General features: G+C 42.3%; 1 protein-coding gene across 3 annotated transcripts in view; it reads right to left on the reverse strand.

Moving 5' to 3' along the window:
• Positions 1-6,880: 6,880 nt before the first annotated feature.
• KRCC1 (lysine rich coiled-coil 1) overlaps positions 6,881-22,013 on the reverse strand; it is a 160,083-nt gene continuing 144,950 nt past the window's right edge. For all 3 annotated transcript variants that reach the window (XM_029593019.1, XM_029593013.1, XM_029593028.1), the window contains one exon: positions 6,881-9,315. In XM_029593019.1, the coding sequence (XP_029448879.1) occupies positions 8,508-9,315 (808 nt within the window). In that variant the 3' untranslated portion in view covers positions 6,881-8,507. The remainder of the gene's footprint in view (positions 9,316-22,013) is intronic.

Below are 22,013 nucleotides of genomic sequence, written 5' to 3' on the forward strand. Positions count from 1 at the left end.
TATAAACTCTCCCTGTTGGACGGTCCTGTTCTTGCCTGGGTTTCTCCCTTATGGGAAAGAGATGGCTTACTTCTCAGGAACTTGGATAACTTCAAACAACAGTTTCACCTGATTTTTGACCAGCCTGGTTGCCTCGTCTCCTGCTACAGAAATTCTTCGTATTCATCAAGGTTGGTAAGTACGCAGTAGAATTTTGTACCCTAGCTTCTGAACTTGGTTGGGGCGAAGACAGTCAAACCGCCATTTTTTGGCAAGGGTTATCCAGGAGAATAAAAAGTGAACTAGCAGCTTGGGACCTTCCCTTAACCCTAGAAGCACTTATTGCCCTGGCTATTTGAATAGATCTGAGATTTCAGGAACAAATTCGAGAGAGGAAGACCTCTTATCAAATTACTCTCATAGCTCCCAAATCCCTGAGTTGTTTGGAGTCCATGCTATAGCCACTGAAGGTGGTGGCCTTTGATGAATCCATGCAATTGGAAGCACCCGCTTTTCGCTCGAGAAAAAACAAAGGCAGAGACGACACAATCTTTGCCTTTACTGTGCAGCACATAGACATTTTGATGGTCGGTACCGGGAAACTCTGAAGAAACAAGCCTAGTCGGGAGGGAAGCTCTCCATCATCCTGCTCCTTTTCCACAAATGATAGTACCAGTGCCCCTTATCTTTGAGAAATACTCAGTTCAAACAGAGATTTTAATTGATACTGGAACCGGGGGCAACTTTATTCTAGATTCTCTGTTACATTAATGTGGCTGCCCTATTATCAATATGACTACTCCTTGTTTTATTTCTTCCATTTTTTGGAGAACCCTTACCCGGTCATGTGACCGAGACCACCTTCCCATCTCTATGCAGATACAGTCTCACCAAGAGAAACTTCAGTTCTTTGTGCTACCTAAAGCATCCAGTCCTCTTATGCTTGTTTTGTTGGCTCAGATTCCATTAACCATCCATTAACTGGAACACCTTACAGATTTGTCACTGGGGTCTATCCTGTCGGGAGTACTGTGCTACCTCAGCTCCGGCTACTCCATCCCGGACCACTTCACCTAAAGTACAGGATCTGCCACTTCAGTATACATCCTGTTCCAGCCCATGTTATGAGTCACAACCTGGAGCCCTAGCATCGTGCAATGTTTATATCTGCTCCAAACCTTGGACATCCCTAGTTGTGGGGGTAGAGGCAACTGCTAACAGAACAGACACTGTCCCCTTGCAATACGATGATCCCGTAACCTACAAGTCATGTCCGCATTCTTCCAAAGGATCCCTGTCTGTAGAACAGGATCAACCAACAGATGTTTCTCCAGCCCAGTTCCAAAACCAAAGAACTCTTGATGTCAATTTGAAACCTTGAGTTCCCCGATGGTAAAAATGAACCTTCAATGTCTCCCCATAAGCCGAAGAAGAGAGACTTGGGAAGGGACTTAGAGGAGGGGGTACTCTTAAATTTTTCCGCTCGCATCGTGCGAGTGGCTGCACTCACCTACCTGACAGCAGCCCCAGCAGTGATGAAACGCCATCAAGCAATGCATGCGGCAGGGCGCCGTCATACTTTTCTTCGGATAATAGAAGGACTAGGGGGCACTCCATGAAAGTTAGCATGTGGCACATTTAAAATTAATCAGAGAAAGTTCTTTTTCACTCAACTCACAATTAAACTCTAGAATTTATTGCCAGGGGATATGGTTAGTGCAGCTAGGTTTAAAAAAGGATTGGATAAGTTCTTGGAGGAGAAGTCCATTACTTGCTATTAATTAAGTTGACTCAGAAAATAGCCACTGCTATTACTAGCAATAGTAGCATGGGATAGAATTAGTTTTTGGGTACTTGCCAGGTTCTTCTGGCCTGGATTGGCTACTGCTGGAAACAGGTTGCTGGGCTTGACGGACCCTTGGTCTGACCCAGTATGGCATGTTCTTATGCGTGCGTACCCGAAGTCAGTAACTTTAAAGAGCCTATGACTGGAAAACCCACGGTGCGCTCAGATGACCTTACGACTTGCTGCCCTTTAAAAGGGCTTTGCTGATATCTCTTCTTCGCTTCAGCAAAGGTCTCCAGCCAGTTGTGCTTTGGTCCTGTTTCAAGTCTTCAGTCCTGGTAGCCTTTAGCCCTGCTTCCTTCTTCTTTCAAGCCTTGCTCTGGTCCAGCCTTCAGGCCTTTCTCCACTCCAGTTTCCAAGCTTTGCTTCACCAGCCTCAGTTTGTCTTGTTCCACATCTGTCTTCAGCCTCAGCCTTGCTCCATGTCTGTCTTCAGCCTTGTCTGGTCTCTAGCCTTGACCGGCTCTTTGGATCTGACCGTAGTAAGAGCCCTTTGGACTTTGTCATAGCCTGGCTCATTTGCCCATCATCGGCGCAGACCTTAGGAGCCTGCCCTCGCGGGTGCATCAACTGCGCCATAGCAAGAGGGGCTGATGCTCACATTGTTGGCAACACATAGCAGAAGTAAACTTATGTGGCAGTGGTCCTGGACATGTAAGTATTTACATGCACATCTCTTGGCCACGCTCCAAAATGCCCATGCTCCTTTTTTAAATTAAGTGAGATGCAAGCGCATCTGGGCAGCTTTTTAAATCCGGTAGGGGCATGCGTGAACCAATTTATGCGTGCACCAGGCTTTTAAAATTCACCTTTAAGGACTTAGTGATTAAAACAGTGATCTTATTGCACAACCTAATATCATTACATTAATTTGTGCAAACTCTAAGACAATAACTTTTAAAAAGGTGCTCAGACGCACTTGTGCACACGTTTGTTGGCCCATATCCAGAGATGCATCCATTTTATAACATACGCTCATATTATAAAATAGCACACAATTTTAAATGGCCATGCACATGTATGCGCAAATGTCACTTCTATCACGTAAGTGGGAGAATTTTATAAGGGTTGTAGGCCGATAGTATTTGCCATTTTCCCAGTTTGTTCCAAGTTTGTCTGGTTTAGATATAGGATTTGCAAACCCTCCTAATTTAACAGTCCTCCTTTTTCCCCTGTTAGTCCCAATCCTTAAAACTCTGCTGACTAGCCTAGATATTTTGTTTTATTATTTACACGCCATCCATAGCAGTAATAAAGTTATGTGGCAGGGAATTCCCAGCATGCGGTAAGTTTTTACACGCACATCTCTTAGGTCTACCCCAGCACGCCCATAGCCCCATCAGACCCTTCCCTTTTTGCAAACTTTCTCCTTGTGTGCAGTGGGAGACATACACGTCCTCGGGTGGTTTTTAAAATTCACTTAGCGCGCAACAACCCAATTTGTGCGGGTATCTCTCAGTTTTGACGTGCACCAGGCTTTTTAAAGTCACCTGTAAATTATTATCAAGAAATTATTTTATTCTATTAAATATGTATAACAGAATACAGTGAATGCCATTAGCAATGGTTACATGGAATAGACTTAGTTTTTGGGTACTTGCCAGGTTCTTATGGCCTGGATTGGCCACTGCTGGAAACAGGATGCTGGGCTTGATGGACCCTTGGTCTGACCCAGTATGGCATTTTCTTATGTTCTTATGCCCTTGCACTGAACTCCATCCACAGGACACAGCGAAATACACTGTGTGAAAGGCTGTTTTACAAAAAACAAGTTAAAATGTTTACATGGAAATCATGTATGTCCAAAATCTACAGAGGAAGCAGGCCTTAGAACATAAGAAATTGCCATGCTGGGTCAGACCAAGGGTCCATCATGCCCAGCATCCTGTTTCCAACAGAGGCCAAACCAGGCCACAAGAACCTGGCAAGTACACAAACACCAAGAAAATCCCATGCTACTGAAGCAGTTAATAGTAGTGGCTATTCCCTAAGTCACTTGATTATAGCAGTTAATGGACTTCTCCTCCAAGAACTTATCCAAAGCTTTTTTGAACCCAGCTACACAATTGCACTAATCACATCCTCTGGCAACAAATTCCAGAGCTTAATTGTGCGTTAAGTGAAAAAAAAATATTTCTCAGATTAGTCTTAAATGTGCTACTTACTAACTTCATGGAGTGCCCCCTAGTGCTTCTATTATCCGAAAGTTTAAATAAACAATTCACATCTACTCATTCAAGATCTCTCATGATTTTAAAGATCTCTATCATATCCCCCCTCAGCCGTCTCTTCTCCAAGCTGAACAGCCCTAACCTCATCAGCTTTTCCTCATAGGGGAGTTATTCCATCCCCTTTATCATTTTGGTTGCCCTTCTCTGTACCTTCTCCATCACAACTATATCTTTTTTGAGATGCGGCGACCAGAATTGTACACAGTATTCAAGGTGTGGTCTCACCAAGGAGCGAGACAGATGCATTATATTTTCCGTTTTATTAACCATTCCCTTCCTAATAATTCATAACATTGTTTGCTTTATTGACCGCTGCAGCACACTGAGCTGATGATTTCAAAGTATTATTCACTATGATGTCAAATCTTTTTCCTGGGTAGTAGGTTCCTAAAATGGAACCTAACATCATGTAACTACAGAAAGGGTTATTTTTCCCTATATGCAACAACTTACACTTGTCCACATTAAATTTCATCTGCCATTTGGATGCCCAATCTTCCAGTCCCACAAGGTCCTCCTGTAATTTATCACAATCCACTTGAATAATTTTGTATCATCTGCAAATTTGATAACCTCACTCATCGTATACCTTTCCAGATCATTTATAAATATATTGAAAAGAAGTGGTCCAAGTACATATCGCTAAGGCACTCCACTGTTTACACTTTTTCACTGAGAAAATTGACCATTTAATTCTACTCTCTGTTTCCTGTCTTTTAACCGGTTTGAAAACCACGAAAGGACATTGCCTCCTATCCTTTTAGTTTTCTTAGAAGCCTCTCATGAGGGACTTTGTCAAACGCCTTCTAAAAATCCAAATACACTACATCTATCGGTTCACCTTTATCCCCTTCAAAAAAAATGAAGATTTGTGAAGCAAGACTTCCCGTGGGTAAATCCATGTTGACTGTGTTCCATTAAACCATGTCTCTCTATATGCTCTATGATTTTGATCTTTAGAATAGTTTCCATTATTTTTCCAGGTACTGAAGTCAGGCTCACTGGTCTGTAGTTTCCCGGATCACCCCTGGAACCCTTATTAAATATTGGGGTTACATTGGCCACCCTCCAGTCTTCAGGTACAATGGATGATTTTAATAATAGGTTACAAATTTTAACTAATAGATCAGAAATTTAATTTTTTAGTTCCTTCAGATACCATCCAGTCCAGGTGATAAGTTACTCTTTAGTTTGGCCTACTATATCTTCCAGGTTTACAGTGATTTGATTCAGTTCGTCTGACTCATCACCCTTGAAAACCATCTCTGAAACTGGTATCTCCCAACATCCTCATTAGTAAACATGGAAGCAAAGAATTCATTCGGTGCGCGCAAGGGGGTGCATATTTGTGCAACTTGCGCGCGCCGAGCCCTGCGCGTGCTGCCCGTTCCCTCCACCACCCCCACACCTTCCCCTCCCTAACCCACCCCCCCAGCCCTATCTAAACCCCCCCCACCCTTGTTTTAAAAGTTATGCCTGCCAGAGGCAGGTGTAACTCGCTTGCATCGGCCAGCTGGCCGGCGTGTGATTCCCCCGGCCCGGAGCTGTTTCGGAGGCCTCGGGCACACTCCCGGGCCGGAACCACGCCCGCGGCCCCGCCCCCGAATGACGCCGCCCCCCCCCCCAGGAAAGCCCCGGGACTTACGCGCGTCCCGGGGTTTGCGCGCGCCAAGCCTATTCAACATAGGCTCGGCGTGCGCAGGGGGAACTTGAGGCAGGTTTTCGGGGGGTACGCGCGTATCTTACGTGCGTACCCCTATATGTGTTTGTCTCTCTTCTTCTGAGTTATGTTGCAAACATGGGAATTAATATCACGTTTGCTTACCAAGTTGGCACTACACCTTAAAAAATGGATAAAAGAAATGAAAATACAAGCTGCTTGCTACCTGCAACAAAATTAGAACATAAGAACAGAAGAATTTGCCATACTGGGTTAGACCAAGGGTCCATCAAGCCCAGCATCGTTTTTCCAACAGTGGCAAATCTAAGTCACAAGTACTTGGCAAAATCCAAACAGTAAATAGATCCTATGCTGCTAACGCGTAGTGGCTATTTCTTAAGTCTACTTACTTAATAACAGTTTATTGACTTCTCCTTCAGAAACTTGTCCAAATCTTTTTTAAACCCAGTTACGCTAACTGCCTTAACCACATCCTCCAGCAATGAATTCTAGAGTTTAACTGTGCGATCAGTAAAATAAGAATTTTCTCCGATTTGTTTTGAATGTGCTACTTACTTACTTCAGAGTGTCCTCTAGTCTTTGTATTTTGTGAAAGAGAACATAATCGACGTATATTTATCCATTCCATTCATGATTTTATAGACCTCCGTCATATTCCCCCTCAGTTGTGTCGTCTCCATGTTGAACAGATCTAACCTCTTAAGCCTTTCCTTAAGTTAAAGCTTATTAGAATCGTTTATAAAGTTGTGAAAAAAACACTCATTTTAGTTTTCTCAGCAATTAATATAGATTTTCCTCAAAATAACGCAGGAATAAAATTCTGATCTGTTCTTGTTTTACACATTTTTGGCTTGGTCTTTTAAACTCTTGACCTGACTGGAAACTGTCCCAAACCCACTCACTGCAGCTTCTAAATGGATCCAATAGAAACCAGGGAGATTTTTGTTTGGAGCTTTGGTTCTCTGAAAATACTTGCCCAATGTTTCTAGTTCTTCACATTTGTCTGAAATATTCATATTTACTTCTTGCATGCCAAATTTGATGAATTTCCATCCCTTTTTGAAGCGTGGTATCTACAGACATAAATCCCTTTTATATAATTCTTTCCATCATTTCATTTATTAGATTCATAAGATGTTTCTGAATACAGCTGTAATATAATACACTTTTATTACTATGGAATACCCCAGAAGCCTCATGGCAATTTTGCTTTGTTTATAATAAAATTATCTTATACGCCTGTCACTGAAACTGGCAAAATTATATATTTGGTTCATTTATTCAGGACAGTGGCACATAAATGTTATTTAGTAAACTATGTTATAAATGATCTGGGTCTCAAGAAGTCACATTCAACTACTATCTTCCATTAACACCATTTCCAAAAGTTCAATGGCACAAGAGCCATGATGGGGATACACCGTGTATACTGGGCTGAATTACACTGGTGTATGCTGATAACATGTATTCTGGATCTAAACACAACTATTTTCTTAGAAAATGCCCCTTTGGATTAAAGATGCAAGAAAATATATTGAATGACACATTTGTTACATGTTTAATATCAGCAATAGTTTCATTTGCAGCTTTCATAACTGGACAGAGAAAAAAAACAATAGCAAGAAACAGAAGAGAGAAAAATTGGGCTAATTGCACAAACTGTTTTTGAAAAAATTTAAGTTTAAAACAAAAAAAGGTCATATATTAATAAAGGTACTCTTTATGCTCCCAATGATATGAGAACCCTTGAAACAAATGATAATATTACAAAACAGCATGCATACAGGTGACATTATCTTAAAATAGCAGCACAGTAAATCAAATCCCCATTCCCACATGTGAGATGTGCCATAGAATGGCTAAAGAATATGGATACATCCAGAGGTTCCTATTATAGGGCTTTTGGAATGTTGATCCACGCTAACTTTTTGACTGTTTCAAGAGATGTACTTTTCTCAAGTTTCAAAAAATAGGGAGAAAACACATACTTGAAACCCCATCCCACAATTCTACTATTTTATAAAAATCTACTTCTGATGACTTATTTCAGGAGAGCATTAAGCTATTTTTTAACTTTGAAAATAATAAAGATGTACAATCAAACGCTTCTCTAAAATGCAACAGTCACATGCTGAGAACATGTCTGAGTGTAGAAAACCAAAATGTATTGATGAAAGTCTGTTCCATTCAGGTGATACTAGTTTGGATTTAAAAATAACATTTGTACATTTGCAATGGGAGAAGCATATCTCCCAAAATAAACTTTCATCAAATGCGACCAGTACCCTAGGCTGGAACATAACGTTTGGTAGCAGAATTTATGAAACTGATTTACTGTTCTTAGCTTCAAATCATATTGAAAAGATGTCTCTAATACCAGTGCCTTAGAAGAGAAATCTGTGTGTTTTGCATCAAAGGACTGTGCTTATAAAAATAAGCAAAGTAAAACAAGAAAAAGTCATCCATGTCTAGAAAAGTTGCAGTGGAAACAACATAGAAAAATCAAAATAAAAAAACTCTGTCTTTTTAAATTTTGCAGTATTAAAATGAGTTCGTTTCCTGTGGCCAGTTGCCTAAACATAAACATTAACATTTGAGCAATTTATACAATGATCTCTCAAGAAAAAGCTCTGAAGTTAGAAACTAGAAATCCACATAGAAGACAGATAAAAATATTTGTATGATCTGAATGTTTTCTGCAGTGAATCAGCTTATATAACACCTTGAAAAAAACATTTCATTGAATGCCATCATTCCATAAAATGCCATCTCAGAATCCAAGTATTGACTCATCCCAAAGTTTTTCTTCCTCAGTTCTGGGGTCTTTGGTCTTAGTCTTTTTCTCTTTTTTATGTTTTTTGTCTCCTTTGTCAGCAGGTGTCTCCTGTTTATTTTTTTTCTCTTTTCTGTGCTTTGATTTTTCCCCATTTGTAGGTTCTGTTGCCTCTAGCTTTTCTTTCTTGCTCTTGAGTTTCTCATCATCTCTGCCTGAATCCGTTTCTTCGCTACTTTTCTTTCTTTTCTTCTTTGCAGTTTCTTCCTCTCTATCCCTTCTGTGCCTTCTCTCTTCTCGATGTTTCCTTTTCTGCCTCCTTGCCTTTTTGTAAGAGTTGCTACTACTGTTGCTGCTGCTGCTGCTGTCCTCCTTGTCTGAGGGGCTTTGCTTCAAGTCTTTGTGTGACACCACACTAGGGTGGTTACAGAGGCTGCTCTGGAAGGAGGGCATCTGTCTGGACTGCTCTGCACTGCATACAAACTTCTGCGGGTTGTGTTTTCTCAAGCTACTATCCTGAACTGGTGACCAGTCTGGCAACCTACTCTCTACTGTATGTGAAATACTGCTGCTTTCTGGGAAGCCACCCTGTTTAAAAGTAAAGTCTTTTGACCATTCAGTATTGCCATTTTTCTCTTTTTCATGTTCATAACTTTCTTGCCGCTCTCCTCCTCCAGGTTTTCTGAAGCAGGTTTTTGGTTCCAGTCCTCGAGCCTGTTGAACTTTTATGTAATCTGCTAACTCATCCTGGAAAGAGCTGTATGTTTTCTTTGAATTTTTCATTAAATTTACCACCATATTTTCTCTGTAAAAATTAGAAAAAAAAAGTTTAAGCATGCAAAATATTTTCCATAAAAGACAATTTTAATACATAAAATAGGTATCGGAAATTTCTGAGGGGTATGTACAGGCTTTTAAATCATTACTCATGGTGTTTTCATGTCAGTGTTTCCCAACCTTTTCACTTCCAAGACACACATACATTAACAAAAATATTGAATGGCATGCCAACCTGCAGACATCAAGAGGTCTCATATTGCCAAAGGAGCTAGGGAAGCACTGAAAGCCCCAACAGACTCTCTTCTAAATTCTAAAACAAAGGGAGGATGGGAGTGAAGACACATATAAACCCATCATGATGGATCAGCTCACCTTATATACAAGTGAAGGAGAAAGCAGATGTCGATGTGGCATGGGCAGCCCCGATTGGTTAGTTACTTTAGCTGCCCCATGTGGCTGACAGACTGCCATCACTATTGCTGCTCCCAACACTGTGATTCACATACAGTGTTCAGTGACTGCTTACCATGTCTCACTTAGCCTGTGGATAAGACAGAGGCTGGAAGAACTCAAAGATGGGGAAGATGAGGATGTGCTATGTGCAATGTGTGTACTACATAATGTGGGTCACAGTGCTCTGTGCCCTGTATACCGCCCGTTAATTGCCAACCCAGGGCTCATACTGTAACTAGGAAGCAGCAGGCATGATTACACATGCTCTCAAAAAGGAGTTCCTACAAGTTTATGAACCTCTGCTGTGTCTCTTGTTGCAGCAAGTTGCTTACAGCAGAGCCTAGTTGTTGGTCTAAACTTGAGTATCAGGCAGTGGTGACTTTTCCATGGCATACCTAATGAAGTCTGAAGGTACACTGGCTAGGAAACACTATTTTAAAGGAGACCATTTTGAGCAGGTCCCACTCACTGGAACACACTGCCGCCTGACCTACGCCTTGAACCATGTATGAACAACTTCAAAAAGAAATTGAAAACATGGTTGTTCAAACATGCCTACCCAGAATAAAAACTCACACCTCCTCCAAAAAAAAAAAAAAAATAGACCACATTGCGTCTGTTCCATCTTCCTCATACTGAGGAACCATATGTTGTTATCCTCTCTCCTCGTTCACACCGAGGAACCATGTTAATGTTAATGTTACTGTTATTTCTCATCTATCCTATTTAATTATTTACCCTCCTCCCAGTTTCTAATTCCCTGTTAAAATGTAACTTCCATACTTTACCAGTTTTGATGTAAACCGGCATGATGTCCACAACTAATGCCGGTATATAAAAATGTTTAAAATAAATAAATAAATAAATGTAACTAGATGCCCTTCTAGTGATAAATATTGCTACATAAAATTCAGCTTTATACAAGCCTTTGTGCAGCTGCACTATAACTTCCAGCTGGTATCTGTTCAGCTTGCTAATGAAAACTATTATTATTTCATTGGTTATTGCACAGGGGGCTCACCTGTCATGAGCTCATGAAGCACGGGTGAGTATTATTCTGTTTATGGCATATATGAACCACATTTTCTTTAAAAATAAAATAGAATATTTTAGTTTGTCTCAATGTGCCTAGGAATTGACCAATGGGACAGGACAAAAACTACCAAATGAACCAAATAAATAAAATAAATAAATAAATATAGCTGAGCTTTCATTCTAGCTTTCTGATTAGCTGAAATGTATTCAATCAGTTGCAGACTGGGTATAGACAGTTATAAATGTGAAGGGAAGAGAATTATTCTGAAATAAGAGGGAAGCGAAAGTCCCGATCGCTAGACACGCCCCCCTGACGTCGCTGATGACGCCGATGATCCGTTAACGGCGCAATACCACCAGGCATCGGCACTAAGGGAGGCCACCCTCCACCACCACTGGGCACCCTGAAATTAACATCGCAGCCTTAAAAAAATGTGAAGGGAAGAGAATTCTTCTGAAATGAGAGGGAAGCGCGAGGAGAGTGTCCCGATCGCTAGACACGCCCCCTGACGTCGCTGATGACGCCGATGATCCGTTAACGGCGCCATACCACCAGGCGTTGCGCGACAAAGGGGCTCTCCCCTTTGTGCACCCCTTCGTGCAATCCGTAGTACTGGATATATTTAAACACTTAAAAACTAATCTGTGCGAATGGTTATCTATTAATATTAACATGTCTGTAACCTTTACCATGTTTGCAAACCGTTATGATGGCTTTATAATGAAGCCGAATGACGGTATATAAAACCTGATAAATATATAAAAAAATAAATAAAGGAAAATGTTAAAATGCACATATTTTTGTACATCAAATACATGGGGCTACAGTTTTCAGAACTCAATAAATTATGATTTTAATTTTGAAAAATATATACTAGAGTCAAAGATCAAGCAAAAGCATGGAGGTCTATAACTTTAAGAAGGGGTAGTCTTGGTTAAAATGAACATTTTTTTCCAAAAATGTATCTGCTTCAGATTCTCTCACTGTAAAATCAATAGATTCAAAATCTACTTATAGTCTACAGTTCTTTATTTTGCATTTTATTGCTTTTGTTCTTTTGTTTATATGATAATGTTATATTTGATAATGTATGTTTTTTGTTATATTTCATTATGAATAACTTTGATTAGATATGATGATGCAGTATATTAAATTAATTAAACTTTAAACTTTTTGATGTTTCATTTTTTACTTTAAAATATTGAACTAGGGGACAAGATGGCGGCGTAAGCGGACGCATAAACGCTGAGCTCTGAGGTTGGGAGTAAATTCGTGCAAAGATGCCGGCGAAACGCAAGGGCAAGCTCCGTGTCTTTCCCTCAGACACAGAGCTAATGGCCGCTCAACGCTTAATCACCTCTTATGCGTCCGTCAAGGAACCTGAAGAAGGGGGAGCAGACTCCATTGAAGGAGCTATCGAGGAAGCGTTAGCCTCTTCGGGAGATATTACTCTTAGCCCCCCTGTTCCGAGGAAACCCGAGATGGCCTTCTCCCCGATCCGCCCGGAGACCGCCGAGTCGCAGGCACATGACGTGGTACTGGAGAGCCCGGCGCAGGGAGGTCAGAGGGCGGTGGATGCCGAGACGCCGAAACAGGACTCTGAAGTCCCCGGAACATCAGGGGCAGATAACTTGCCTATGCCCCCCGTATCGACTCCGATTGGAAATGAAGACAGAGGGAACTTGTTTGAAGCGTCTCTGGCACCATTAAGGGAGAGTCAACCAGGCGGAATATCACAGGCACTGAAATCGGGTGAGTTTTCAAGGCCCCGTTTTCAAATGCCCAATAAACCTGAGAAAATAACTCTAGAAGCTATCTGGGATATTTTGGCTGCGCTAGTGAATGTGATTGGAAACTTTCAGGAAGATCTAGAAAACGTAGAACATAAAGTAGAGCTGTGTGAAAATCAACTAGAAGAAATTAAACCGAAACTCGTAGTTATGGAGACTGAACTAAAGAAAAACCAGGAATGTAACGTGAAGATAATAAAGGATATTACTACTATCTCTAGAAGGTTGGAATCCATGGAAAATTTTTCCAGACATTTAAACCTGAGGTTTCTGAACTTTCCAAAAATTGTCGGTGAACTTCCATTTATCACGTTAAAAACATTTTTTGTTGAAAATTTAAAATTTCAAGAAGGCGAAATTGGGCTAGTAAATAAATTATATTATTTGCCTGTTACAAATAGAAATAGAAATTTCTTGCAAAATGTAAATGTTGATGTTAATGGAGGAAATTTAACAAGATTTTTGGAGGACTCCGCAATGGAGTATTATGAAACAGCCACATTAATGGTATCTTTTGTTGTTGAAAAAGATCTTAATGAGATAATGAAACGTTACTTCAGAAATATTCAGTCCCAATTTCGTGGGGCACCAATAAGGGTGTTCCCAGATTATGCACCAGCTACACAAAATAGGAGACGTGAGTTCCTGGTAATGAGAGCACAAGTAATAGAAATGGGATTTTCCTTCGTTTTAAAATACCCATGCAAATGTCTAGTAAAATTAGTAAAAGATATCTATGCTTTTCAATATCCTGAACAGTTAAAATCCTTTCTTAACGCAAGGAGGGTATTAGTTCCCTCCTAAAATAAGTCCAATTTGGAACAAGTAATATATAGGAACCTTATTACGTTAATGCTTGTTACATGCATGTTTTTTTTTTCATCTTTGTAATCTTCCTTAAATTTCTGTCCCCCGCAAAATTTCCTATTGGAGGAATGCAATGTATAATTTGAGAAGTTTAAATGATAGGTTTTGGTATGGGAAAATTGGAGTTTTTTCCTTTTTCTCTTTATGTTATTATATTGTATTCTTTTTCTGAAGTAAGATAAAGTCTTGCTGTATTTTGAAAAATGAAAAATAAAATAATAAAATATTGAACTATAAAAGATGCTGCATGTGAACATGACAGTATTGCAATATTGCTGATGACAGGAAGCATTTTCCATCATTAGGTACTGAGGAGCATGTGTAGAGACCTTGCCCACATGTTGCTAACCACATACTTTCTTTGATAATTTAGCTTAATTATGAATAGAATGAAATACTCAAGAAGGAAACCTGTTTTCTATTGGTTCAACAGACAGGTAACAGAAACAATATCCTTTATTATATTTGCTACTTCTACTGAAAGAACAATACCATCATACAGCACTAGTTTCCTCTTACTACTCATCATACAAAAAAGAATATTCATATTCTGGTATCATTTCACTAATAGTGACACAACTCACCCCTTCTCTACTACCAGGCCCAACACCCTGCAAAAAACAAACCTGTCTTACAAAGCATAACCCAGAGACACATACAAAAAAACAATACATCAGAAAATGACAGACCCAAATAAATGATATAATGAAACTTCTAGAAGTTAATCACCTTTATCTAATACCATATATTCACCAATCACATACATTATATATCACATATAATACATCATACATTCTATGACAAAAGATGGCATTTATGATTATGAGGAAACATTTGAGAAGCATTTGAATATGCAGTTGTGCTTCAAAGAGCACGTCCTCTGTTGAAGACGGTGGTATAGTTTGTTTCTGATCTGGCGCAACTTGTGTGTTTTTTGCAATCCTATGTGGATAATAAAGTTGGGATTTTATCTCCAAATTATGCTGGGAGCTGGCCCAGATTTCAAATAAGTGATGCAATGAAATAGATGTTCCTGCTGATATGAATTTATAGTCTGGATATTTTTTGGATGCACAGTAACATGTTGCCACCGACTATCTGATGAGTATGTTAATGTTCGCATGTTATTTGATTGAATATTTTTGAAAAATATATTCAACTGACTGTGATTAAGGATACTGTTTAGATACTTGTATAGATTGAAACATGTTGGGAATTGGTATTTTTTAAATATATGTGTGTACTGGGGTTGATAAAGGTCTTGGGATATATGAATGAGATATGTTCTCTTGGGGGTCCATTTGTGAATGACTGATATGTTTTTTATTTTAAACATGTATGACGTATGAAATATATTGTATATTGGTAAATATACTGTATTGAATAAAGATGATTACCTTGTACTAGAAGTTTCAATATATCATACATAGCATAACAACACTAATTCCTAGAACTCATACAGTAAGAAGCCTACTTCTGAAAAGGTAGAATTTAGAACTTCAATTCACTTCCTACTGAGAAGTACAGATCAGAAAACAAAGCAAGCTGATCCATATACAAACTATGTGCAGCAGAATATTTCACCTTTGGTTACATATGCAAAACATAAATGGAACCTCACCAAATACAGAATAAATGACTTCAAATTAAAAATAGAAACATGCACACAGAAATTGAAATGGAAACCCTAGGAAGCCAGTCTGTTCATATACTGCAACTCTGGAGAAATAAAAGCAGAAATGTATTTTGTTCAGTACTGTACAAAATACAAAGATATAAGAGATCCACATTTCCAAAAGCTGACCCAAACTCAAAGACCTGCCACAAAAGACGGAGCAAGAAGAAATATTTCTTTATGTTACTCCTAGTATACCTCCTTGGTGTCTTGTTCTAGAACTTCCTTTCCATTTGAAAATGCATCATTTGTACCTTTGAGGTATTTGCGTTCAAAATTTTGAGAGAAAAAGAAAAAAAAAGATATACCAACAACTTACAGCAACAAAAGAATCGCAGTACAATGAGTAAATATAGTCATCATTGAAAATACAGTCATCAGTGAAAACGGGATACATAACTTTGCATAGGGGCCCAGATTTTCTCACATTGAAAGTGAACACCATGATGAACCATACACACTAGTTCATATTTGTGAAAAAGCAAAATTTTATTCCACCATATATTAAAATCCAAAGTATTATCTTTCCAATGAGTAAGATTCAAATAAAGAGCAACAGAAAGCATAAAATAAAAAAGCTTACAATCACATTTAGAGAGATCAAGTGAGAAAGCCAATGATTTCAATATCACCACTTTAAATTACATTACTTCAAATTGAGAATAGTACAATCCTATCTCAAATCTTTTATCAGTACGAGGGTAGGTTCCCACAATAAAATATGGGAAAAGGTACCTTTAACCTGATGACAGGACCCAGCATTGAGTATTCCCCCCTCCATAAATTTCCCCACTTTGACTAGGGTTGAGACCATTCTATGAGCTATAAAAGAATATAAGTTGGATAACTGAGGCAAAGAGAGAAATCCTCAAGGACATACCCCCCAAAAAAGCAGAGTTCCTTACCTGTAACAGGTATTGTCCGAGGACAGCAAGATGTTAGTTCTCACACATGGGTGACCATCAACAGAAGGAGCACAGATATGGAAAAGTTATGTGAAAGTTACTAGAACTTTGACTTGGCACATTGAGCATACTCAGCATGCCCTATACCACACATCCACACTGGGTCCCTCTCCAGTCTTATAACATAGAATTAAATAAAAACAAAAGTAGGAGAAACCAAACTCCACGGGGTGGCAGTGAGTTTTGCGAAGACTAAAATCCTGCTGTCCTCGGAGAACACCTGTTTGAGGTAAGTAACTCTGCTTTCTCCAAGGACAAACAGGATGGTGGTCCTCACACACGGGTGAATCCCTAGCTACGGGCTGCTCCCTAACGGGTGCTAACAGACACAACAACAAAGGTGCTGCTGGTAATGGGGGGGGGGAGACAGCCTGAACCCAAACAATGGGCCCTAGGTGGCAGAGAGTTGGGTTCTACACCTCAAACAGATTCTGAAGAATAGACTGGCCAGATCTACTGTCATGTCGGCTATCACTATCCAAGCAATAGTGAGATGTGAATGTGTAGAGAGAACTCCATGTTTCAGCCTTGCAGATCTCCTGCATGGGAACTGTTTGCAAGTGGGCCACCGATGCTGCATGGTTCTGACAGAATGAACCCAAGATGCAGTCCTGCTTGGGCATAACAGAAGGAGATGCAAACTGCTAGCCAACTGGATAGTATCTATTTGGCAACGGCAATGCCCAACCTATTCCAATCAAAAGAAATAAAAGTTGAATGGATCTCTATAGGCTCCTGTCTGCACTAGATAGAAGGCTAAGGCTTGCTTGCAGTCCTAACTGTGCAGTGCTCGTTCGCTTTGGTGACGGGGCCTGGGAAAGAATGTTTGCAGGACGATGGACTGGTTAAGATGGAAGTCCATCACCAACTTAGGCAGGAACTTAGGGTGCCTTTGCAAGACCACCTTGTCATGGTAAAACTTAGTGTAAGGTGGATAAGTCCCTAAGGCCTGGAGCTCTCTGATCCTGCGCGCTGAGGTGACAGCCACCAAAAATATGACTTTCAAACTCAGGTACTTCAGATCACAGGAGCGCAGTGGCTCAAAAGGAGCTTTCATCAGCCGAGCTAATACTATGTTGAGGTCCCAAGACATAGCAGGAAGCCTTAGGGGAGGTTTCAATTTAAGCAGGCCCCGCATGACTCGTACAACTACAGGCTGTAGAGAAATGGGCGTACCATCTATACCATAATGGCAGGTGCAACTGCACTGAGGTGAACTCTAATACAGTTGGTTGTTAAGCCAGCTTCCGACAGGTGTAGTAGATAATCAAGCCTCTTTCTCGCATGATGAGATCTGGGGAATTCCCCAGACTGATCAGTCTCTGGAAGGACAACTCCCATAGGAATGGAAACCAGACCTGTTTCGGCCAATAAGGGGCTATGAGGATCATAGTCCCTTTGTCCTCGAGAAGCTTCAAGAGAGTCTTCACCACTAAGAGAAACGGATATGCTTACCGAAGACCTTTGCCCCAATGATGGGCAAGGGCATCTGAGGCTGGTTTGCCATCTAACCTGTATAAGGAACAGAACTGAGGCACCTTCCTGTTGCAAGGGGACGTGAATAGATCTATGTCCGGGCTCCCTCAGAGGTGGAATATCCAATTCGCAACTCCCTGGTCCAGGGACCACTCATGGGGTCTGAAGGCACGGCTCAGTCTGTCCGCTACCACGTTCTCTGTCCCAGCCAAGTACATGGCCCTGAGCACCATCCCGTGGGACAGGGCCCATGACCAGATCTGGGCCACTTCCTGTTGTCATACCACATCGCTGGTTGTCATACCACATCGCTGGTTGTACCCCCCCTTCTTGTTGTCATACCACATACCTGGTTGCCGGTTTGGATGAGGACAACTTTGTTGGACAGCCGATCTCTGAAAGCCCATAGCACGTACCTGATCAATCAAAGCTCCAGGAACTTGATTTGACAACAGCTTTCCTGGGCAGACCAGAGACCCTGGGTGCTGAGTCCATCTACATGAGCTCCCCAAGCCCAGGGTGGATGCATCCGTGGTTAGGACAATTTGGGTAGGAAAACTTCAAAAAGCGATCCTCCATTCCAGATAGTGCAGCTGCATACCTGTAACAGGTCTTCTCCTAGGTCAGCAGGATGCTAGTCCTCACAAATGGGTGACATCATCAGATGAAGCCCAGCACGGAAAACGTTTGTAAAAGTTTCTAGAAGCTTTGACTGGCTCACTGAGCATGCCCAGCATGCCACTATCCATGTGTCCATGCGAGGTCCCCCTTCAATCTTTAACCTAGGAAAATAAGAGCTAAAAAACAAAACAACAAAAATGAAGGAGAAACCAACTTCGTGGGGTGGTGGACGGGATTCCTGAGGATTAACATCCTGCTGTCCTAGGAGAACACCTATTACAGGTAAGCAACTGCACTTTCTCCTAGGACAAGCAGGATGATAGTCCTCACAGATGGGTGAATACCAAGCTCCAGACTGTTCTCGACAACAATTAAGACCAGCAGGTACTGAACGAGGTGCCAACGTGCACAATAGCAACTGCGGTAAAGTTGGGCGGTAGGGAAACAGCTTCCAGGGGGCATTTGGTAGGAAGAGTTGGGTTTAGTCTGGAAGAGATTGCTCAGGATAGATTGGCTGAATCTTTCATCTTGTTGACCATTCTTGTCCAAGCAGTAATGGGCGGTGAACGTGTGTGGGAAGCTCCACGTTGCAGCCCTGCAGATTGATGACGATGGGAGCCACCCGTAAGTGGGCCACCGATGCCACAATAGCCCTCACAGAGTGAGCCTTAACTTGGCCAGCTAGATGAAGATGGACTGTGCATAGCAGAATGAGATGCCGTCTGCTAGCCAGTTGGATAAGGGTCTGTTTGCCCACCACAACCCCCATTCTGTTCTTGTCAAAAGATATGGACAGATGGGTGGACTGCCTATGGCCTGAAGAACGTGCAAAGTAGAAGGCCAGAGCTCTTTTGCAAGCCAACGTATGTAGAGCCCATTCCCCTTTGTGGGAATGGGGCCTCGGAAAAAAGGTGGTAAACACAATGGACTGATTGATGTGAAAATCAGTCACAAACCTTCGGCAGGAACTTGGGATGCGTACGCAGGACCACATGATCATGAAAGAATTTTGTGTAGTGCGGGTACGTAACCAATGCCTGAAGCTCGCTTACCCTATAAGCCGAAGTAACCGCCAACAGGTGAGGAATTTCAGCTCAAAGGAGCGCAAAGGCTCAAAAGTGAATGGATCTAAGCCCTGTTCCCCACACCAGGCTGAGAACCTCTTCCATTTCAACTTATAAGACTTTTTGGTGGAAGGCGTCTTGGAGGCTACCAGCACCTGGGACACATTAACAGACAGGTTCAGGCGCTGAAGGACTAGGCACTCAACATCCAAGCCGTCAATGCCAATGCCTGGAGGTTTGGATGGCGCAGCATGCCCCGATCCTGAGTTATCAGGTGGGGCGCAGTCCCCAAGCTGATGGGAGTCCTTATCGACAGATCTTGGAGGAGAGGGAACCAGACTTGCCTGGGCCAATATGGTGTCAGTAGAATCATCGTCCCCTGGTCCCATTGGAGCTTCAGGAGAGTCCTCATGAGAAGTGGAATAGGAGGATAGTCATAGAGGAGACCTGTGCCCCAATGGAGGGCAAAGGCATCAGAGGCTGGGCATCCATCTGTCCTGAAAAGGGAGCAGAAGTTGCCCACTTTGCAATTGTAAGAGAAAACAAGAGATTCACATTAGGAGTTCCCCACAAGCGGAAAATCCGGGCTGCTACTGCCGGATTTAAGGACCACTTGTGAGGCTGGAAAAAGTGGCTCAGGTGGTCCGCTAGAATGTTGAATACCCCAGACAGGTACGTCACTCGTAGGGACATACCCTGCAACAGAGCCCAAGCCCAGATCTGCACCGCCTCCTGACAGAGGAGGTATGATCCTGTGCCTCCTTACTTGTTGATATACCACATTGCTACTTGATTGTCTGTCCGAATCAGGACTGTTTTGTGGAACAGCCAATCTTGAAACACCCAAAGAGCATAGCGGATCGCCTGAAGCTTCTGCAGGAGCTCGGGTGGGTCATGAACACAGCCAAGAGCTGCCTACAGCCATCCCAGTCACTAGAGTACCTGGGGGCTCGATTCGACACCAAACAGAACAAGGTCTCCCCCCCCCCCCCCAAGGAGAAGGAAACTGATGGGACAATTGCGAAGATTGATGACCAATGCACGTCCCAAGGTATGGGACTATCTTCAAGTCCTTAACCCTGGAAGTCGTCCCGTGGGCAAGGGCCCATATGCGACCGCTACAGAGCTCCCTACTGTCACAATCGAACCCACTGTCCCAGAACTACTCAATTCACCTCCAGCTACCAGCAGAGGTTCGGGACCAGCTCCAATGGTGGCTACAGGAAGACCACCTAAGCAGAGGAGTAAACCTATCCCCACCGAACTGGATCTTGCTCACCACGGATGCGAGCCTGCAAGGGTGGGGAGCCCGCTGTCAGGAACTGACGGCCCAGGGACAATGGAACAAGCAAGAGGCGGGATGGAACATAAATTGCCTGGAAGCTTAACCAGTCAGACTAGCGTGCCTGTGATTCAGCCACAGACTCCGGGGTGAGTCAATCAGAGTTATGTTGGACAACGCAACAACAGTTGCCTACATCAACCGCTAGGGAGGAACCAAGAGCCAGCAGGTGTCTCTGGAGATAGACCCTCCTCATAGCGTGGGTGGAAAGAAACCTGCAACGGATTTCGGCCTCCCACATCGCGGGAAAAGACAACAACTCAGCGGACTACCTCAGCAGAGACACCCTAGACCCAGGGGAATGGGCACTGGCGAACACGGCCTTCTAGCTGATAGTAAATCGCTGGGGTCTTGCAGTCATTGATCTACTGGCAACCCGTCTCAATGCCCGAGTTCCCAGGTTTTTCAGCTGCAGACGAGAACCACAATCCCAGGGAATCGACTCTCTCGTCTAGAACTAGCCAGAGGAAGATCTCCTGTACGCTTTCCCACCCTGGCCACTACTGGGCAAGATCATCCGCAAGATAGAGCATCACAAGGGGCTAGTTCTACTAGTCGCCCCGGACTGGCCAAGACGGCCTTGGTATGCAGACATGCGAAGACTAGTTGCGGGGTACCCTCTGCGCCTACCTCCACACAGAGACCTTCTCCAGCAGGGACCAATCTTCCACGAAGATCGGTCTCGATTCTCTCTTACGGTATGGCCCTTGAGAGGACTAGCCTGAAGAAGCGCGGTTACTCAAAGGCTGTGATTGACACTCTGCTCCGAGCACACAAGTTCTCCACATCCCATCAGCATGAACAGTCCTCCTTTATGTACGGCAGTACCATGGTCTGATCACTCCTTGATCAAGACCAAACTATCACTTCCCCAAAGCTCCTTGTCCATGCCCCGTCAGCCCATATCTTTCAAATTTCGCAAATCCTGTGATGTAGAGACCATCACGCTAGCATGCTCGGACATAGACAAACAAATTGACCTATCATCCCCAGATAATGCATTCTCCTCCTGGGTTAACCTTACACTCAGCATTGCCAATGAACATTGCCCCCTAATAACAAAAACTATCAACCCCAACCGAAAAAATAGGAAACCATGGTACACGCCTTTCCTCAGAGATCTCAAAATCCAACTCAGAGCTTCGGAAAGGTCATGGCGCAAACACCAATCCCCCGCAACCAAAACTCTCTACTATCAACGCATGCATGAATATAGAAATTCCATCCTACATTCTAAACGGGAATACTACGCCAAAAAAATAAATGGTCTGCAATACAACCCCAAGGCTCTTTTCACTATGGTCGCTGACCTGACTTCTCCCATACACACGCAACAACTAGCTAACTCCTCGACAAATCGTTGCAACGAATTAGCTCAATTTTTTAAAAACAAGGTATCATCCATCACGGCACAGTTCTCGCACAACAACCTCA

The sequence above is a fragment of the Rhinatrema bivittatum genome, chromosome 1 (assembly GCF_901001135.1).
Source record: "Rhinatrema bivittatum chromosome 1, aRhiBiv1.1, whole genome shotgun sequence".
In the NCBI taxonomy this organism is placed as follows: domain Eukaryota; kingdom Metazoa; phylum Chordata; class Amphibia; order Gymnophiona; family Rhinatrematidae; genus Rhinatrema; species Rhinatrema bivittatum.